We start from the raw sequence: 19,192 nt of genomic DNA on the forward strand, positions 1-19,192 counted from the left end.
GATTGGGTAGGCGCTTGCTGACACACCCCACCGTTGGCCGCAGCCTTCAGCCTTGCGGGAAGACCAACGCCACAAAAGAGAGCTCTGACATCAAAGTCACGTGCAGCTTTCGCAACCTGTGGATGCCAAGAGCGGGATGCATGCTTGGTGAACGCAAGGTCATTGGGAAATTGTCACTCACCAACATCTTTCCAAGCGACTCGATTGTTTGGAAACCCTATAGCTTCGATATTTGAGTTTCCGGGCTCGTCCAACTCCCGATTGCGGTTTTGACTTTTTTCCCGGGAGCAAAGCAAACAAGAGCGGGGCTGCGGAGGACCAAGGTGGGTCCCCTGAGCTCTACGGATCAAGAACCCAGCTCCACGCGCAAACCGACCGCCCGATCCCACAAGTGACGACGACGACAACCACCACCATGTCGGCTATCAGACAGAGAGCGGCTCTGCTCGCCCGGCAAGCCCGGCCGCAGACTGTTCGCAACACCAGACGCTATGGCTCGAGCCACGGTCACGACCACCACCACGAGCACACGGTCGAGGAGAAGCTTGGAGTACGTTTACCCATGGCCAATTCGGTCATGATGTCGCTTGGGACCATCAGAAAGTAGAGGACATGTGTTACGAGCCGGCGCTGACTTGTTGGAATAGACTGGCTTCTATCTCTCGGCCGCTACCCTCGCTGGTACCTGGGTTGTTTACAAGGCCTCTCGCCCCGGCACAGACGGCGAGCTGTCGACATTCAGCAGGTGGTTGAAGGAATGGGCGGACCTCCACCAGACTTGGGAGACACGAAACGATCTGCTCGCTGCTGCTGTCGAGCAAGCCGCCGCAGACAGACATCTCCTTCTCAACGCCCCGCGCAACAGAACCCACGATTTGAGATTTCCCGAGTACGTTTTGGACTTTCCTATCCCTACAGTATGAAGAGGTCTTGAGAGAGCAGCGTTCTGCCTTGCTGGAGCACCGTTGCATATTTCGAGGACAGTTACTCGCGCAACTGGCGTCTGAACTGGATATTGCAAGGAGACCCTCTTGGGCAGCTCCTGTCTTGGCAAGGAGGCCTCAATTGGGTCTAATTGCTGGTTGTCCAAACCCTCAACTGAGGCTTCTTGTGCTCAACCAGGCCGAGATAGCCGGGCGGGCAGTCGTTCTCCCAATGCCTGAGCCCATGAGACAGGCGTTGTGCTCTCAAGCCCTTAGACTGCTATTGGTGCACTGCATGCATACTGACACGTGACAGGGTCTTCAACACCGGTTCCCCCTTTAACGTTCCGGCTGGACACTACGTGAACATTGACAAGGTGGTTGCCCATTACCAGCAGCAGCATCTCAAGGAGGAGGAGCGCAAGGCCAAGAAGCTTGCGGCGGCCGCCCAGCAGTAGCTACTTCGTTTGAAGAAGGTCCTACATCGTTATTTCCTCGCGCGTTCATCATACCAAGATACATTACCCACTTTGGGATGTTGTGGCACATGTACATAGGTAGAATCCGAGCGGCATTGGTCAACCACAACACAACGTCGCTTCCTTAACCTTTTCTCGATACACCACCGTGTTCCTTCTTCCTTCTGCCACTCCGTTGCTTCTTCACTTGCACAAGCGCTCCTTCTTTTGACAGAGTCGTGTACCATCATCTCTCTCACGGGCCGTTGGGGTTTTCTGTTTCGCTGCCTACGCGCGAAGCTCAAGCACATGCACACATTACCGATAACATTTTCCACTCAGCCATTGGAACTGGCACCCTTTTTGGACGACAACTTTCTTAGCTGACATTACTTTTGTACCCTATCACCATGGGGTCGGTTGCCACCAACGCAAGGGGCTCAATTGATGCCCGCAAATCAGCCAAGGCACGTCGTTTGTTCTTTCCCTCGCTCTATCTTCCCCCCCTTCCTTGAAACACCCCAGTTCACAAGACAACCGCCAATGCCAAGAACACAGTAGTGAATCCATTTTTTGGCCTTGCTAACACGCTTGCTATGGCTCCATAGATCACAAAAGCTCAAGAGTCTCGTCCACCCAGTGACACACCCGCAATTTACGTCGACTTGATTGACCCGGACATTGGCTATGGCGTCTTCGCTGCCCGTGACTTCAGCAAGGGGGATTTCATCTTCCACGAGGCCCCTTTGATTGACCCAACAGACTTCTGCGAGCTACGTGAGTTGAACGATGAGCACCATGGACCAGGGCAGATGCTAGATCTTGTCACTGCGTTGTCGTTGGCTGACGCCTCCCAAATGCGGTTTGCCTTCCCTAAACTGGCCGCGGAGCTTGGCAAGACATTGCCTACCTCCCAGGAACTTACAGGTGCCGATTTGAATCCACTTTTGGGGACAAGACTTGTACATGGACAACTGGCTTGGCCTCCAAATGAGTTGTGGGAGAAGTATGACAAGTATATCAAGCGCATCAGGGAAGGAGTTGTGGCTCGAGGCGGTGGCTCCAAGGCATCTGTCGAGGACAGAGTGAAGATCGCAGCCGACTTTTTCCGGAGTCATGCCTTCCAGGCCGAGATAGAGGGAAACCAGAACCCACATCCCGCGACGACGCGGCCTGCCACGATATATCTCCTGGCAAGTTTGGTCAACCATTCCTGTCAACCCCCCGGGGCCAGACGGGTACTCAAGAGGAGGACAGCAGCTGAGGATTCGCCCGTTGTTGCCCGAGAGGCCCCAGAGCTCCGCCTCGCAAACTTCCTCGCAAATTTGAAGAAGGAGAGTGAAAATGCAGACAACACGGCCAGCAGCAGCAAAAGTCCCAGCACCGGTGGCAAGGCGGGTACCAGTAACAACAATACTGCCATCGGCAGCGGCAGCAAAAACAATGCCGACGATCCAGACGCCATCACCCCAGCCCCCAGGACGGCACAAGGGTCCACTGGCACCAAGGACTTCAGCGAACACTCTGACCCTGACGACGGCGAGGAAGAAGAAGACAATGCGTCGGGTTCGAATTCCCTCAACCAACGGCAGCGAGGACCCAACTGCGAGTGGCGCATTGGCCCAGGGCAGCTCGCAAAGTTTGTACTACCGCATCACATTGCTGTGAAGGCTACGAGGGATATCAAGGCTGGGGAGGAGCTCACGTGGGACTATGGAAAGAAGAAGCAAGGGTTTTCTTGTCGTTGTGCGACGTGCCGTGCTGGGACGGGCAGGTCTTGCTGTTATTTGTGAATAGCAAATGGCAAAAAATTTGGTCGTTGGGTCAGAGGGGTGTGCTTTTGGTGGAAGATGAGGAATGCGGATCAGACGCATTTCAACCTGTGAGGTAGTCTATGGCGTGAAGAAGACTGGGATCAGGGTTAAGCTGGTATTGTTCAAAATAGCGGATTTGTTGGGGTTGTGGTTCAGAGTTCCATGGCGGGGTTAGATAGAGTCACCAGGTTCTGGAGAGGATAATGCAAAGCGTTTGATATTGGTAGTTGGCTCTGGAAGAGTTGGAAGGGATATAATATGTTGACAGCACTGAATATCAGCGATTTCACACTCGTGAATTGTTCTGGACGGGTCGTGGCCAGTTTCAGGGGCGATGGCTGTTTCTGATTGCGGGGGAGCTATCTACCATGTTGTGGACGACAACTATTTGCTGGTATTAACCTTGAAAAAGACAAGATCCACGGGAAGTGGATGTGGTTAGACTAGATCTTTCGGAAGAGAGTTGATCATTGATGCTTTGATATGATTGAAAGCTTGCTATCAAATTCCATCATTCCAAAGGGAGGGGAGTTCACCATCTCTCCTGAAGGTCAATCTTGGATAATGATTCGGCATGTTTGTACACAGGGCACAAGTCATGTACCTCGAGGGAGAGCCAAGAGGGCAGTCAAAATGGTGTAGATCAGAGGAGCTAGCAGAACCATCCCCTATCTTCTGGGCCCTTTGACAACAAGAATAGCAGTCTAGGTGACTTAAGGCGACAAGGAAGACGTTCGTTGCGCTCGTGTTAGCAAAACGCATCAAGAAGGCAAACAGAGCCGGGATACAATACACACAAATGCTGGCATCATGAATTGCTCGAATCAGGAATGTGTTATTGGTCTAATTTCAGACTGATAACTACGGCCTAGACGTCTGTCCCTTTTTTGTTGGCATGAATCATCATGAAGAGGTCCCTCCAGGAGCTCTCTGTTCATCACTTCAGAGTGCACCATCAAGCGTTGTGCGTTTGTTGTTGTCGGAACCAGCACTCGAATTGCTCTTTTGTGTACTATCTTTTCCCTAAAACCAAGATAGCCCAGGCACCGCACGCATAGCGCATCATGCCCGTAAGCAGATCGTTGTCCCGTTTCGCCGAACCCATGAGAGACTGAATGCAAGAACCACCAATATCCCAGCCCTTACTTGAGGGGAATGAAACGAGAAGAGTGGGTAGCACCGATACCTGGTCTACCGTGCTTGACGGGCTTGCTAGGGGGGGGTCAGCCATTTGACTCTTGCAGATACCAAGTCGGAGGGGCGAGCCTTACTATGAGATAGAGAACTCGCCAAGGTAGTGGCCAACCATCTCAGGCTTGATCTCCACCTGGTTGAACTCCTTGCCGGAGTAGATACCGACGACGCTGCCGATCATCTCGGGAACGACAATCATGTCACGGAGGTGAGTCTTGACGAGATCGGGCTTCTCGTTGGGCTTAGCCTCCTGCTTGGCCTTGCGGAGCTTCTTGATGAGGCCCATGGGGCGGCGCTTAAGACCACGGTTGATCTTTCTGCGGGCACGAGCGTGGACGACATCGCGGAGCTCGTCGGAGGTCAGGTCAAGGAGACTGTTGCAGATAGCAGGTCAGCGCTTTGTTCTGGCCCATCAAATATAACCATCCCTCAATTTCCCAAGCATTCGCCATCATATGCTCATTTCCCCATTCCCAAAACATCGTCCTTCTCATTTGAGCATTGTCGGATTTTGTCGTGGGGTAGTGTGGGCGAAAAAGTAATCGGATCAAGGGCACCTACGCATCGAGATCGACACCGCGGTAAGAGAACTTGCGGAAGGTTCTCTTCTTCTTGAGCTCAGCGGCCTCCTCGGCGTTCTGTTGCATGTCATGTCAGCCATCGTTCCCTCCCACATGAAGCAGTCGCCATCGTCGTTTTTTTGAAGAGCCCGTTAAGGATATGGCGTCGTCCATCAATCAACAGCGACAGAGAGAGGTTGGACATACGTATTCGTCAGCCATGTTGTCGGTTGTCGAGTGATCACGATCTCGCTCGGTTCGATAGTGCTGGTATCGAAGAGCGAAATTCAGACAGTCGCGATTCTGGAGGTGGATTTGACTTGGGTGAGCGCAGTAGGCCTTGGTGAGTGGTCAGCGCTGGTTCTTTCGGACCCACTCACAAAATTCGTAGGGCTCAGTGCCCTCACAAGCCCCGCGTTCGGTTGGTCGGTGGCTGCGCTGCTCTTGTGGCTCGTGCTGTGGCTGATGGGGCCTCAATTCTTCCCGCCCCCACCTGCAGCACTTCCACTCAGTTCACTGCCAAACGCGTTCGTCGCGACTCTCGCAGTATCCGTACGTCATATTAGGTTTTGGGATTCCCTTCCAAGTGGTCATGCTTTCGACATTTATTTTCTCCAACTCTCTTTCAAAACCTCACAGCAATTTCACGACCATGGGCTTGCTTCTTTCAAAGACCATGATTTTCTCTCGAATTAGAGCTCTTACACCAAGTTCGAGTTGATAGGATTGTATTTTGCAACTTTCACATCAACAGCCTAGCTTCGACCAAGCCGCTCTCTAGATGCGCTGGAAAACAGAAATACTAGAGCGCGCCCTTCCACCCCACGCAAACATGGTGTTCTCTGGACAAGACGATCCCAAGGCGGCATTGTTCAACCAAGCTGGCTCCCAGTAGAACAATCCATTGCCCCGATTGACGGACCGAACAACGTCTGCCACCTTTGTCACATACTGCACCTGCCCAGCCTCGGAAAACGGAATGCTTCGGACATCGGCGGGGAACTGATATCTTGGATTCGGGCACTGAACAGGCCAGTTGGTCTCGACGACCTGAATCTCCTTGCCCCAAGTGTTGGCCATGTTGGTCAAACTGGTCTTGAGCGCGCTGAGTGAAGCCGCCTCGGAGTAGAATGGATAAAAAGACACTCCCATGATGTCGTAGTCCGATGCCTCAAAAGTTCCTTGTCTGAGGACGTTTGTGTACCAGTTGTTTTGAGTATTCCAGTTCCTGTGTTAACCTTCATTAGCACATGTTTTCCCGTTCTAAAGCGAACAAAGAAAATCCTGGATCAAGGGTTCTTACCATCCATTGTCGAGATGGATCATGATCTTTGGCTTGGGGCTAAGCCTCGAGTCTTTGATACCCCAGGCGGCGCTACGCAGCAGGCGTGCGATGTTTCCCCAGTTGTTGGTTCTTCCTGTCGGCCACAGCAAGCCAGGTGTGATCTCATTGCCGATGGAGATGATGGTTGGCTGAATGCCGGCATCTTGGAATCTGTTGCAAGATTCCAGGGTGTAGTTGTACAGCTTCCAGGAAAGATTGTCGATGTCAGTCGGCCATCCGGAGGGGATACCCTGCTTGCCCGGGTCGGCCCAAGTGTCGCTGTAATGGAAGTCGATGTACACACCGAGCCCAACAGCTTTCGCCCTTCTCGCAAGCTGGATGTTGTAATCCATGTTGTACTCGCCGTTGCTGGGGTTGACCCAGACACGCTGCCGAACAGTATTCACGCCATTCTCAACCAGGATTCTTTCGAGGGGCTTGGTGTTGCCGTTGACATCCTTGAACGACATGCCGGCCCGCTCCTCAATAAGAAGAGAAGACCAGTCCACACCTTTGTAGGTGATGGCGGCGTTCACAGCTGGAAGCCCAGCCAAAAGCAAAGTTGACAACGATGGGAGAAGCATTGTGGATAACGGGATGTGAGGAGTTGCTGATCCGATCCAGGTACCTGGGCCTGGTCAACGCCATACGGGCATACCATGGTTTTATATGATCGACCAGGAAACAGCCACCCGGCCTAGGCATCAAAGCGATCTCTCGTGATTGCTGGAAACCAGGTCCACATCCCGGATTTGTTACTCTAGAAGCCGTAAGCCAACGTTTTTGGCGGCATCGGAAGCCTTGGCAGACATGATTTGCAAGCTTATGTCTTTGAAAGTGCGGAGGAGTGTGTGAGTTGCCTTTTCGGTTCAGCCTGGGTATCATGCCTACACAAAAAGGGCCGCCTCTGAAGCGAGTATGACAGACCCCACCAATCAATCTACATCAGACGGTACTCTCCCACACTGGCAGTTTCTCTTGGATGGGAAACAAGAGCCGTTTTGGAAACTAACAGCAGCTGGCTTCCCAGTAGTAATTAAGCAAAACTACGGCTGCCCATCAAATGAAGGCCGGAGAATGGCGCGCTTGAATCTGGGGTTGAGTCTTGCCACCAATCATGTCTAGGCTTCGGCTCGTGACGTTCCGGGCGTTACGGTCACATTAAGGACTCAAGGCCTGGTACTTGGCTAGGAAGTGGTTCTTTCTGACGTTATTCCTACTCGGAAACTGACAGCACCTATAGCATCATATCATTGCTCGTCCTCTGACACCTTCCATACAAGCCGTTCACCAGACGGGACCTGGTCCCTTAATAGCTGAAGGGCATTCTGTGCCCTCTCCAGCAGTGTAGCACCTTCGACGATCCTGGTCCTGTTCGGTTGGATAGCGCCTTGAGCCAGCAAGGCAGGAATGATCTCGGGCTGGAGTTTGTCTCGATAGAAGCCGTTCTGTTCAAGATATATCAGTCATCATTGTCACACTCTCCTTCCCGGTTCAAGATAACTCACCTCCTCGTAATTCAACGTCCTCACCCCCATGACCTCAACCCCTTCTTGCCACACCACCCCCTCCACATGCTTTTCATCCGCCGCAAACACCGGCCTCCTCCCCTCTGCAGCAGGAACCTCAATCACAGGCAACATAACCGCCACTTTACTCCCTCTCTCTGCGATCTTGCTCAGCGGCTTCAAAGTCCCATCCCTAGACCCAATACAATCAACGAAATACGGGATCCTCGGCCCCGCCCCTTGCCCCCCTTCTCGGTCAAGATACCTCCCAATCTCCCCCACCACCCCAGAATTCCTATAATCAAAACATACCCTCGCCCCTAGCCTCCTCAACTCCCCATGATGCTTCCCGCTCGCAACAGCAATAACATGATCATACCCCCAATGCTTGAGCACCTGTATCACATACAACCCAACCGAACTGCCCCCTCCCCACACCAGCACCTTTTTCCCCTCCCCACCTTTAAACCCCCTCGGCTTCGGCCAAGGCAGCCGTATCCCCAAATCGGCACTCAGACAATGAAAAGCCGTAACCAGATTCGCAGGCACCGTAACCGCCTCCCTCAACCCCCAGCCTACTATCCCTTGGGGTAGCTTGGAGATCTTGTGCACCGGGACTGTGACGTACGTCTGGAAGCCGGCCTCCCTCGGATTGCCGTCGGAGACGAACCCAAAAACTCTGTCGCCTTCTTTGAGGGTCTCGTGGAGCTCGTGGTTGATGTTCAGACCCGAGGAGGAGGAGAGGCTGGGGCTGAGCCAGAGGGTGACGATTGTACCTGCGAAGGCGGTGCCGAGGTGGAAGGGGAAGGAGGGGATGGCGAGGTTGCCTGCGGCGCGGTGAAGGTCGAGCGGGGTGGAGCAGGTCCAGGTTACTTTGATGAGGGCTTCGTTTGGGTTGGGGGCGTGGGTGGGGGTTTGGAGGAGGGTTGGGGGCGCAAAGGGGAGGGGAGGACGATGGAGGGGTGGGTTTTGGGGGCTGTCATTGTGGTGGTGGCCGGGTGTTGATGGTTGGTGGGTGGTGGAAGTAGGTGGGTGGTGATGGTAGGTGTGTGGTGATAATGGTTGTGGTGGTGATACTTGCGGGATCCGAGCAAGTCGAAACCAAAGCAGATAAACTGTAATGTTCAAAATGTCACAGTCGCAATGCAAAACTCATAACTGCCATTTGTCATGAGGGAAAAAAAAAAGTGAGGATAGCGTGTGATAAAAGTAAGGCTACGACAGTGATTAACAAATTCTGGGTCTCGCTTGGTATTTATCTGCTTGGTTGCGTTTCCCTGCTTGACGGGATAAACGTCCGTCCCCCTTCCGACCTCTCTCGTTATTTGTCGCCTACATATTCGTCCAACACTTTTCCTTGGTAAAAGAAAGGGCTGAGTTGGCGGGTATCACAAAGTTTTGGGCCCGAATCTGATAACCCGATTTCTAAGCCGTATGGTTCTTGTCTCGCTCTCTCGCTTCCCCACCCTGTTCCTGCTTGTTTGTTGGTTGTTAGCATGTTCCGTTTCAAGTTCAGTCTCTCTCTCTCTCTCTCTCCTTTGATCGTTTCCCAGTTCAGGGCACTGCCGAAATCCGGGCATATCTGCACGTCGTGGTTGGCTGGTTGCTGCCCAGGTTTCATTACGTCGACGGTTCTCTCACACCCACACCACTCTTCCCCCCTGCGAGGGCTATGTGTCGTGATGGCGAATGGGGAGCGCTGGCGAGGGCTGGAATCAAAGAGGGAGATATGGCAGGGAGGCATCCGAACCGGTTCTGGAGAGATATCGGGTCAGAGGCTTCGTAGAGTTTTCGGCGATGCAGAACATCATCTCTCAGGCGGGAGAGCCGATTGGAACGTGGGGTGCAGTATGGTGTGCAGTTAATCATGACCTGGCCCCAAAAGAGGTCGTGACCGCCTCTATCTCTCGTTGCATCATCCTACGCAGAGACCGGGAGCCGTATCCGGGTTGGATTGCATCTGCATACCCCATGAATCACACTGCAGTCAACGACTAGACTGATACCACGCTATCTTCTTCAATGCCCGTTGCCGCTAAAGAACAAGGGGCGGTAAGACGTGAGTGATACGCTAGAGTTTGAAGCCAAATCATGAAAATTGAAGTTTTGCGAAACGCAGGGGTTGGTGTGACATTTTCTTCCTCACATCCCAAGCAGCAGTATGCTCAAGATTGCAATGAAAAGAAAGAGGGATAACAGCCGGTCAGACTTCCATCGATACCCACCCCGCTTGAGCGCCCAAAGGCAAGACCTCAAGAAATCAGGGTACAGATCATCGCCACTCTCTATACAGTTGCAGCGCAAGGCCACAGCCGCCACCTTTGCAGGCAGATCGAGAGTAAAAGGCTTCTCACTGTTGGGCACCGAGGATATCGTTCATCAACCCGGGTGGGATCTGTGGCTCCTTTAGGGAACACAAAAGAGGACGACTACTATAGAAATGATTCTCTGAAGTATTGTCGACATGAGGAAAAAAAGAAAAAGAAGATTGAAATTTTGGCAGACAGGTCGAGAATATATACTGGTGGTGGGGTGGCCAGTGCACGCCTGCAAATTCTGTGAATTCGCATGTGCTCGCACAGACCACTGAAGGTTTTGCTGCCCCACTCCACGAGAGCATGTTCATGTCAAGCATCCCAAGCAATTCACTCGAAAAGCGTGACAAACAGATTCACTGGCTGGTCGTGGCTGCGGGAGACTTTCCAGTGGCTGTTGTGGTGGCTGGCGATATCTTGAAGAGCCGTTGGCTGTATCAACACTCGAAAATGAGGGGTTGTCACATAGTTCCCCTCGATTCATTGCTGACATCATGATGGGCATGAAAGCAGCAAACAAATACTCGAAAAAGGCTCTACAGTAGTCCAGGAATACCGTTGACGTCTTTGACCTTCCTGTACAACTCTCTTGTACCTTTCAATTTCCTTGCTCTCGCTCATTTCTTCGCATTTGCTTCCCTCAGAGCGTCAGATGTCAGTCTGGACAAGCAAATGCCGAGAGCCCCTCCAAAACCGGTCCCTGCAGGTGCCAGAGTGGAGACCAAGAAGCTGGGCTTCGCACGGTGCTTGTAGGGAACAGCTCTGGAAGATGGATTAAAATAGCATGTTGCTGAGGTTTAATATCGCCAGAGCCAATCTTGAGATCAAGAGTTCGTAAAGACTTGAGGATCTGTCGCACAAAGAATCGGCAAGGGGCATTCAAAATGGTGGTTGCCCGAGTCTTTGTAGCACTGTGGATAGAGAATTGGATCCGGTTGTCCAACGGTCGCCTAGCCACTTTGGGATGCAGCTATCCGCGTTTTGTCGCGAAATGGACAGGAGGAGATCCTCCCCTCTTGTCGCCGCATTCGCTGACCATTTGACATGCGGCAGAAGCTCGTAGCACCTTTGCCTCGGATGCTTGCTCTCTGTGCCGTCGCCATAGACGTTGAACTCCCTCGCCGATGAATATTCTCCCATGCGATTGGGCTTCCCCTCCCCGCTGCGCCAAACCTTCCGAGCACATGCCGTAATCTTAGCCATTCGATAATTCGATTTTGGCAGATTGGTTACGAGCTGATCGATCTCACGGCAACAACATCCGACCACACTTTAAAGCAAGTCAAGTCGCCAACACCACCACCGACAACGGCTACACTTGGTCCACAAAGAATTGTCGACCACTCATCATGCCATCCCAACGGCGCCTCCGGGCCCTTCTCTACATCGTCCTCGCCGCCGTCGTGGTGCTCCTCTTCTTCACTTCGCAGGCCCGCCATTCACGAGAGACGGGCGCGATCAAGGACTTCTACCACAAGACGATGAATGGGTTGGAGAGGGAACGAGGCGGCTCGCAGCAAGTGATACCAGCGCACGACCACGATGCCGACGGCGACATTGACGAGGACGACGCCATCATGGCCAAGGAGATGGCTGCTCGGTTGAAGCAAGCAGAACAGAAGGCAAAGGAAAATGCCAACGCAAAGGCACCCAACAAGCCCGACGACCCCAAGAAGGTCATTGGTGTTGGAAGTGCGGCAGGTGGTCACAAGGAGGAAGAGGACGGGGATCTAGAAGTGGAAGAGACGCCCGAGGAGCACCAAGTTGAAGTTGAGCTTGACTTGATATTGAGGAAGTCTCCAGGTTGGTTTCTTTTCTCTCTTCGTTGCCACCGTAGTTGCTCATGTGCTTTGTAGTCATCATCTTCTCCAAGTCGTACTGCCCGTACTCTAAGCGTGCCAAGGGCATTCTTCTCGAGAAATATGTCATTGAACCGGCGCCATATGTGGTCGAGCTCGACCTTCATCCTCTGGGCCGCAAAATCCAGGACAGGTTGGCAATCATAACCAAACGAACCACAGTACCAAATATCATGATTTACGGCAAAAGCATCGGTGGCGGCGACGACGTTGCTGCACTCGACAATGATAACAAGTTAGTTGCCAAGATCAAGGGGTTGGGCGGCAAGCGGGTCGAGGTGTCGAAGAGGTTCTCCGAGAAGTCGTCATAAGAGAGGAGAGGGCAGATTTCACCATGAAGACACACCATACCTTATCATGCAGCCGCTCGAGGCGATAGAGCCACATGCAAACTCAACACCCCCTCCCTCGATATCAACCATGTGTCTTATACCGCCATGGGCGCTTCATTTTCTTGGATTTAAAGCAACAAACATATGGACTTGCATTATTGGCGTTTTGGGGCATATTGACAGCGAAGAAACTTATACCATTTCAGGGGCGGGCTGCTCGGAGCGGCCCTTTGTTTGAACCAAGTCTCTGTATAATAGTTCACTGGAGAACGTTTTAGTTCACTGACCGGCACAAGACTCAGATGTTGCTGCAAAGACATCTGACAGAAGCTCCCCGGTGTTATCTCTCAAGGTACACCGCAGCATGTGGGAAGAAGAAGATGTTTTGGCGGGGTTGGACTTGCAGCACTGCCTGAAGGATACCTACCTTGAAGTACGGAGTAATGGAGGCATTATTCTTTCAGATACACACCGAGTTTCCGACATTCCTTTGTGATTCCGGATGACCATGCTTTGTCCCTATCTCAACCAGCAATCGGGCACACCACCCCGTCACGTCTTCTCATGATATGCTCACGACATCGTCTCGCAGCCGCTACCAGCCGACAAGCCTACCTAGATTCTCATCTCATCTGGATATAGTAGGCACGTCTTGGGTGAAACTGCGGCAATCGGGGGAACCGTCTGCCAGGCTAGCTTGGGCACCTGGTTCTTGATGCCAAGACCCGCGCACCTTGCTGGCTCCTTCTTCGTCACGGCCATCAAGGTGCATAGATACTGCCGTCGAGGTTCTCTCCCCCACAACCACCCTCTCCTCCCGTCAATTTATCATCATCCATTTATTCCTGCATCTTTTCTCTTCTCCCATTGCCGCTCAACTTCTTCTTGACTCTATCAAACGATCACCGGCTTGGTTTCTCCTTATTAGCAGCTTTTGTTACAGGGTTAATATCTTCTTACCAGCCGTCCTGGCACTACCGGAATAGCTACACCACACCTATCCAAACTGTCGCTGGCATACACTTGAATAACCACCCAAAATTACATACAACACACACATATACGGTTAAGGCCATATCAGCCGAAGGGATCTCCACCCTCCACCCCGACACCATCATGACCACCAACTCTGCCACAACAACGACAACGTCGCTCATCAACGCCGACATAACCCTCCTCATTGCAGAGCAAACCGACCTCCCAACCTTGCTCGCGTTAGCCAGCACAAACAAGCACCTCAACGGCCTGATCAACGCATACGAACACTCGATTATCAAGTCCAAAATCACCACCGCTATCCCAAACCCACTCCTCCAACCTCCCCTCGGGTCAGTCCTATCCTCCCACAGCTCCTCCACCCGCCAAATCCTGCCACCTTGGTCCTTCCAAGTAGCAGCCGAACTCGAACGCCGCCACACCCGCACCGAAACCATGTTCAACATTTCCACCGTCCCCCCAACCCCCTTGATATCAGCCATGTTCCGCGTCCCTTCTTTTGCGGCGCTGTCACGGCAACAGTTTACCCAACTGGTCGACCTGTTCAAACGGGCTTGCTGCCTGGCGGATCATATCTGTGATTTGGCGCTGCTCGTCAAGATACCGGCCATGGCGAGGGAGCTGTCGGCTGTGGATCCGTACGTAGTGCAAAAGGCGATTCACCGAACGAGGCAGGGGTTTATTAAAGGGTTGGAACCGTTGGATCTGGCGCTGTTGACGCATTTGGCGGCGTTGGGGGGGATGGCGTATGCGGAGGAGATGGGGGAGTTGATGAGTTCTGATCCGGAGGGGTTGGAGAGGATGGTGGCGTTCAAGGAGACTATTTTACGGGAGGGGAGCGCGGCGCTTTGGGGTTTTTTACATCCAAAGGAGGGGGAAGTGATTGAGGGGAATGGGCCACCTTCTTTGCCGCCTAGGGCGAGGGGGAGCGGGCTTGGGAGGTATATTGCTGGCAAGGTGGAAGGGGTGTTGAGGGATTTGCATGCTTATGAGATGGGGCTTAAGGAGCGGGATCATGAGGAGGCGGAGGGAGAGGGGGAGGGGGAGTGGGCGGATAAGGAGGGGATGAGGGAAGGGGGGTGGGAGGATGATGATGATGATGATCCGTTTGTTGTTTTGCATGGGCTTCATCAGACTGTCATGAGTGCCTTTCCTAAGCCGGTTGAGGAACCAAAGGACGATGAGGGGGATGCTGTGATAGAAAATGAGAGTGAGCAGTGGGAGGGAGAAGGGGTTGAATACGAGGAGGTGGATATTGAGGGCGAGGATGTGAGTTCTGAAGAGGAGGGAGAGATAGAAGAGGAAGAGGTAGAGGAAGAGGAGGTTTTCCCTGTTGAACCTAGAGAACAGTTGATCCTGGAGGTGGTTAGAAGTGCGGTTCCATGCTCAGTTTAGAGAGGGACAGATGTATATACACAGGCGTTCAGACATTGGCTTAGCGTAGGGGTCCTTTCTTTTCTTGTGCTTGGGTTAAGCAGGGAGCTGCAGGGGGGGTGCAATTCAAGGAATATACAGGGTAGCGATGGAGGTATGAACGGGCTTTTGAATTATTGCAGGGTGGGCCCTGTGTGTTTATTCAGGAAGCCTATCTGGTCAGGTATGATGATGCCGCCCACATACAGTTGGGTGGCAAGATGGTCAGGAGGGAACGGGGTCCATGACGGGACGGGGTCCATGACGGGACGGGGTCCATGACGGGACGGGCAGTGGATAGGACTCTCAGTACAGCGTTCGTTTAACCTTGAGGTTTTTCTGCTTGGCAGAAAGTTTACGTATACCCTTTTGGTAGGAAATCATTGCAATTCCAGGGTTTCTCATGACCTCATTTCTTGTTCTAGAAATAGACCTGCTGTGTTCCATTTCCTGGGAAATCCGCGGAACCGCCCCTGGCCGGTGACCAACAAAGGTGTTTCCTGTCCGCGACAAAGACACTGTTCGCTGGACTCTCCAACAAAGGTATGTACGAGAGACTAGAAGTTATTTTGGGAACAATCTCATTGAACAAACAAAGGGCTTCTTGAGGTAATATTTAAGGACGGGACACCCCCTCTCGTAATTCTTTCTTCTCTTTTCTGGTCTAGACATTCAAAACCAACAGCAAAAACGATCAGAGTTTACTACGACTACTACTACTACTACTATTTGCAGCTTGTGATCAACACTTCTCGTAACAAACACAACACACATCACTACCCAACTACAACAACAACATCCACACCAGATCACTCAAGATGTGCCACAAAACCACTGTGAGGCTCGGGTGTGGTCACAAGTCGAGTACCCTATCCTCAATCGCCTCCTGCCGCCGCCTCGCCAAGCTTCAGCAAGACGAGGACAAGACCATTTGGTTGTTTTCTCGCTACAAAAAGCTTACCCACTGCGGTGATCTTACCAGGGAGGAATGCTATGACGAGGGCCGGATTTGCGGCTCTTGCTACGAGAAACGGAAGCAGGAGAAGCGCGAACGACGGGAGAGGGAGCAGAGGGAGGAGATGAGGCGCAATGAGCGGAATGCTGAGATCCTCCGTGACCGGGTTGAACAAGACCGTCGGGAGCGGGAGAGGAGAGAGCAGGAGAAGAAGAAGGCTATGGAGAGGGCTGCTCGGAAGCAGAGGGAGGAGATGGAAGAGGAGAGGAGGCGGCAGGAGAGGAGGGCTTATCGGGAGGAGATGGCCAGGAAAAGGGATGAGGAGGAGAGGAAGAGGGAATTTGAGAAGAGGGCGAGGGCTGAGAGGGCTGAGAGGGCTGAGCGGGAGGTCAGGGAGAGGAGAGTGAGGCAGGAGAGGGAGGCGAGGGAGCAGGCTCAAGCTGAGGTCGAGAGGAAGCGGTCCGCGGAGCGTAATGCTGCGCGGCAAAGGGATGAGAGGAGGAGGCGCGAGGAGATGGAGAGGGAGGAGACAGAGGCTAGGGAGAAGAAGAGGAGGGAGGATGCTGAGCGTGCTCGGCGGACTGCTGCTTCTTCTTCTTCCAGACGGCCTGTCCCTCCCCCTGGCCGTCTTTCTGAGCGTCGCTTCTTGAACCTTGACGCTGAAGCTCGGAGGCAGCAGGGGCTCCGCAATACACCTACACCTCCTCCTCGGCCTGTCCAAAGGGGCAGCGCTGCTGTCCCTCCTCTTCGTTTTGCCACTCGTCAGACTCAGATTCCCGTCCAACGCGGTCCTCAAAGGCCGGTTCAGGTTGTATCTCCCATTCCCTCTCACTTTGCTCAGGCTGCGTTCATTGATCGCGGCTCCCCGGCCGTGGATAGGTCCCAGCCCTTCTATGGTCCTGGTCCCTCTCGGGCTCTTACTGATCCGGTTGATGATATTGTTAATAGGTATCAACAGCGTAGCCCTGTCGTTGATGTCTCGGAGCCTTTTAACCCAGGCTTCAGGCAAGCTGTTAACCCAACTAATCCTAAAACTAATAGAAACCCCGGAAGGCGTATTGGACTGGGCATCTATGTGCCCGGCTCCGAGAACCGTTCTGGTATTCGTAGGTACTTTGGTCGTTTCACCCGTCCTTGCCAGCATGTTCTTGACAAAGCCAGAGCTAAAGGTAAAGGCAGAGAGTCCAAAGTTCCCTTTCCCCCTGGGAGCAACGTCACGTTTGATGCTACTAACAAGCCAGACCGCAGCAGAAGAACCGAGCCAGGGCCGAGCTATTCAGGCTCGCCAAGCTCATCGTCCTCAAGTTCAGCTGAGTCCAAAGCGTCTGGTCTTCCCCCTCCGCCCGAGGGCTGGAGAAGGGATCGTAACTACCATCCCAGGAGTCCTGTGCCCCGCCCTATGCGTCAGGGACCTAACCCTACAGCTGCTCATCATATCAGGCCCAATACTGACAAGCAGCCAAGGCCACCCACTGGCACCCTCTCGGCCTCGTTCAAGAGAGTTCTGGCGAAGTGTCCTCCTAAGACTAAAACTAGGAGGGGTAAGGTCTCGAGGTCGCTCAATACCCTGCTTGCTGGTCGGAAGACTCCGTCTCCCCTGGCGGGCGCCCTTGATGGAGTCTCTTCTTCGAGAAGGTGAGTGTGTCATCTAACGTCATTCGTTACCTATTATATCCTTTGTCTTTAGAAACCTCATTCAAGTGAATGAAGTATATACAGTCATGAATTAACACATACATGTCCCAACTCTTTTTATAACATATTTCTTTTTAACAAAACTTATATTCCCAATATGCAATGTGATTTTGATGTGATACATACTATTATGAGCCTGTGCCTGTATGAGTGTGCGTCTGTATAAGCGTGTGTGCGTCTTGCAAGAAGAGTAGGTAGGACTGAGTATCTACATACTATAGCCACCGTCAGATAGAAAGTTAGATCCCTTGTAAATATTAGAAGAACAATGCAATTGTTCTTGGAACAAGGGGCTTATATAGGTGCTCTCACAGGACCTTCTCGAGTTGAGGTTAGCGGGTTAGAAAGGGCAACACGTAGGGAATAGAAAAGAGAGCCGAAAACCATTCAGACCTGTACCAAATTGTCATTGAAAGGTTGAAAAAATGTTTAGGGAGAGATTCCTACCTCTTAGCTGTCATTCGAAACCACTTACACGCAAAAACCAACCCCACATTCGCTCACCGCGGTAAACAACCCCCTACCCACAGCACCCAGCTTGGCCCCACTTTATTTCTGTTCCGACCTCACCTGCTCAATCGCCGAATTTTCCCACCACAGCGACAACAGCTCCCGCGACGCCGCCCCCCAGCGCACCACCGCGGTCACTCGCTCGCCAGTCCCACCACTTCCAATCCCAACACCTCACCTCACAAACCAAAACAAATCCCCCTCCCAACCGCCCACAATGAGCAGAACCCTCCTCCGCTCCCTCCTGGAGCTCCGAGCAACAGCCACCACCACCCGGCCTACCACCTCCCAGCTCCTCCGACCATTCCTCGTCCGGCACCTCCACCAAACCCCCTCCCAAATCGACCCCCTCCCCCAACAAACCCAACCACAACAACCCCCACCATCACCAAACCAACCCCCCGCCGTCTCCCCCATCCCCCGCTGCGGCGGCGCACCAAGAACCACCTCCCCCGCCACCCCAGAAACCCTCTCCCTCCTCCCCCTCCTCGCTCACCAGCCAGGCAAAAAGTACCTCCAGCTCTACATCCAAGGCCAAGCCTACCTCGTCACGCCCGGGGACCAGATCCGCCTCCCCTTCAAGATGCCCGGTGTCGCCCCCGGGGACATCCTCCGGCTTAACCGAGCTACCGCCATCGGCTCAAGGGATTTTACTCTGAAAGGTCAGCCGTACGTAGACGAGAACCTGTTTGAGTGCCGGGCTGTGGTGGAGGGGACGGAGGCGGAGCCGATGCGCCTCAAGATCAAGAAGAAGCAGAGGTGCAGGAGGACAAAGACTGTGAGGAGCAAGCACAAATATACTGTTCTGAGGGTTAGCGAGGTGAGGATTAAGCTGCCGGGGCAGGAGGAGGAGGTATAGATCTGGTGGATATGAGGAGATGGGAGCTTTCGCACCGAGAAAGGGGAGGTGCACGTCGACACTTGGAACATGGATGGAGAGGAGTAGTCAAGAATAAGGGAGGCAAACGCAAAGGGCTGCGAATTGTAAGATCAGAAAAAGGTTGTCATATATGTACCATATTTCAAATGGCAAGTTATTTGTCGAGAAGTGTGAATTATCGAGATTGTGTTTCGTTGTGACCTCAAGCTTTCAGCTGCTGAGCTGGACCTTGTTGTTATGTTTCCTTCTGCATCGTTCACTTACAACAGATGACACCCTTACATACAATTGTTTGACGGCAAATAACCACCATGTAGCCCCGGTTTCTTTTGAGGTCCCCATATCCCTCTACCCAACTACCTCGGCGTTGGCGATTTCGCAGCTTTGATATTTACTTGCTCGCCACTACTGGAAACCCCAATTCTCGGTGATGCCTCGCAAAGCAACCCTCCGTTG

At 52.8% G+C, this 19,192-nt stretch overlaps 11 protein-coding genes across 11 annotated transcripts; 7 read left to right on the forward strand and 4 right to left on the reverse strand.

The window, feature by feature from the left end:
* Positions 1 to 163: 163 nt before the first annotated feature.
* Positions 164 to 1,486, forward strand: QC764_116630 (uncharacterized protein). The gene is made up of 3 exons (XM_062942917.1): positions 164 to 550; positions 648 to 889; positions 1,240 to 1,486. The coding sequence occupies exons 1-3, from the start codon at positions 416 to 418 to the stop codon at positions 1,379 to 1,381; spliced, it is 519 nt and encodes a 172-aa protein (XP_062805960.1). The 5' UTR covers positions 164 to 415; the 3' UTR covers positions 1,382 to 1,486.
* Positions 1,487 to 1,791: 305 nt separating this feature from the next.
* QC764_116640 (uncharacterized protein) lies at positions 1,792 to 3,174 on the forward strand (the record flags this gene model as incomplete). Its single annotated transcript, XM_062942918.1, has 2 exons — positions 1,792 to 1,848; positions 1,990 to 3,174. The coding sequence occupies 2 exons, from the start codon at positions 1,792 to 1,794 to the stop codon at positions 3,172 to 3,174; spliced, it is 1,242 nt and encodes a 413-aa protein (XP_062805961.1).
* Positions 3,175 to 4,278: 1,104 nt separating this feature from the next.
* RPS15 (ribosomal protein S15) lies at positions 4,279 to 5,171 on the reverse strand (the record flags this gene model as incomplete). Its single annotated transcript, XM_062942919.1, has 4 exons — positions 4,279 to 4,407; positions 4,467 to 4,763; positions 4,951 to 5,027; positions 5,157 to 5,171. The coding sequence occupies 4 exons, from the start codon at positions 5,169 to 5,171 to the stop codon at positions 4,338 to 4,340; spliced, it is 459 nt and encodes a 152-aa protein (XP_062805962.1). The 3' UTR covers positions 4,279 to 4,337.
* A 555-nt stretch (positions 5,172 to 5,726) lies between these two features.
* On the reverse strand, positions 5,727 to 7,158 carry QC764_116660 (uncharacterized protein; the record flags this gene model as incomplete). Its single annotated transcript, XM_062942920.1, has 3 exons — positions 5,727 to 6,177; positions 6,253 to 6,901; positions 6,966 to 7,158. 3 exons carry the CDS (start codon positions 7,156 to 7,158, stop codon positions 5,727 to 5,729), a joined length of 1,293 nt encoding a protein of 430 aa, XP_062805963.1.
* A 365-nt stretch (positions 7,159 to 7,523) lies between these two features.
* QC764_116670 (uncharacterized protein) lies at positions 7,524 to 8,946 on the reverse strand (the record flags this gene model as incomplete). Its single annotated transcript, XM_062942921.1, has 3 exons — positions 7,524 to 7,721; positions 7,782 to 8,896; positions 8,934 to 8,946. The coding sequence occupies 3 exons, from the start codon at positions 8,944 to 8,946 to the stop codon at positions 7,524 to 7,526; spliced, it is 1,326 nt and encodes a 441-aa protein (XP_062805964.1).
* Positions 8,947 to 9,942: 996 nt separating this feature from the next.
* QC764_0019730 (uncharacterized protein) lies at positions 9,943 to 10,343 on the forward strand (the record flags this gene model as incomplete). The annotated part of the gene is given in 2 exon segments (XM_062940049.1): positions 9,943 to 10,100; positions 10,109 to 10,343. Coding segments are annotated over 2 exon segments (393 nt in total).
* A 1,102-nt stretch (positions 10,344 to 11,445) lies between these two features.
* QC764_116690 (uncharacterized protein) lies at positions 11,446 to 12,266 on the forward strand (the record flags this gene model as incomplete). Its single annotated transcript, XM_062942922.1, has 2 exons — positions 11,446 to 11,899; positions 11,953 to 12,266. The coding sequence occupies 2 exons, from the start codon at positions 11,446 to 11,448 to the stop codon at positions 12,264 to 12,266; spliced, it is 768 nt and encodes a 255-aa protein (XP_062805966.1).
* A 1,137-nt stretch (positions 12,267 to 13,403) lies between these two features.
* Positions 13,404 to 14,678, forward strand: QC764_116700 (uncharacterized protein; the record flags this gene model as incomplete). Its single annotated transcript, XM_062942923.1, is given in 2 exon segments — positions 13,404 to 14,591; positions 14,604 to 14,678. 2 exon segments carry the CDS (start codon positions 13,404 to 13,406, stop codon positions 14,676 to 14,678), a joined length of 1,263 nt encoding a protein of 420 aa, XP_062805967.1.
* Positions 14,679 to 15,514: 836 nt separating this feature from the next.
* QC764_116705 (uncharacterized protein) lies at positions 15,515 to 17,290 on the forward strand (the record flags this gene model as incomplete). Its single annotated transcript, XM_062942924.1, has 1 exon — positions 15,515 to 17,290. The coding sequence occupies one exon, from the start codon at positions 15,515 to 15,517 to the stop codon at positions 17,288 to 17,290; it is 1,776 nt and encodes a 591-aa protein (XP_062805968.1).
* Positions 17,291 to 17,952: 662 nt separating this feature from the next.
* QC764_0019770 (uncharacterized protein) lies at positions 17,953 to 19,049 on the reverse strand (the record flags this gene model as incomplete). Its single annotated transcript, XM_062940050.1, has 2 exons — positions 17,953 to 18,831; positions 19,023 to 19,049. 2 exons carry the CDS (start codon positions 19,047 to 19,049, stop codon positions 18,520 to 18,522), a joined length of 339 nt encoding a protein of 112 aa, XP_062805969.1. The 3' UTR covers positions 17,953 to 18,519.
* On the forward strand, positions 18,074 to 18,715 carry QC764_0019780 (uncharacterized protein; the record flags this gene model as incomplete). Its single annotated transcript, XM_062940051.1, has 1 exon — positions 18,074 to 18,715. One exon carries the CDS (start codon positions 18,074 to 18,076, stop codon positions 18,713 to 18,715), a length of 642 nt encoding a protein of 213 aa, XP_062805970.1.
* Positions 19,050 to 19,192: the final 143 nt, after the last annotated feature.

Source organism: Podospora pseudoanserina, chromosome 1 (genome assembly GCF_035222485.1).
Source record: "Podospora pseudoanserina strain CBS 124.78 chromosome 1, whole genome shotgun sequence".
Taxonomy (NCBI): domain Eukaryota; kingdom Fungi; phylum Ascomycota; class Sordariomycetes; order Sordariales; family Podosporaceae; genus Podospora; species Podospora pseudoanserina.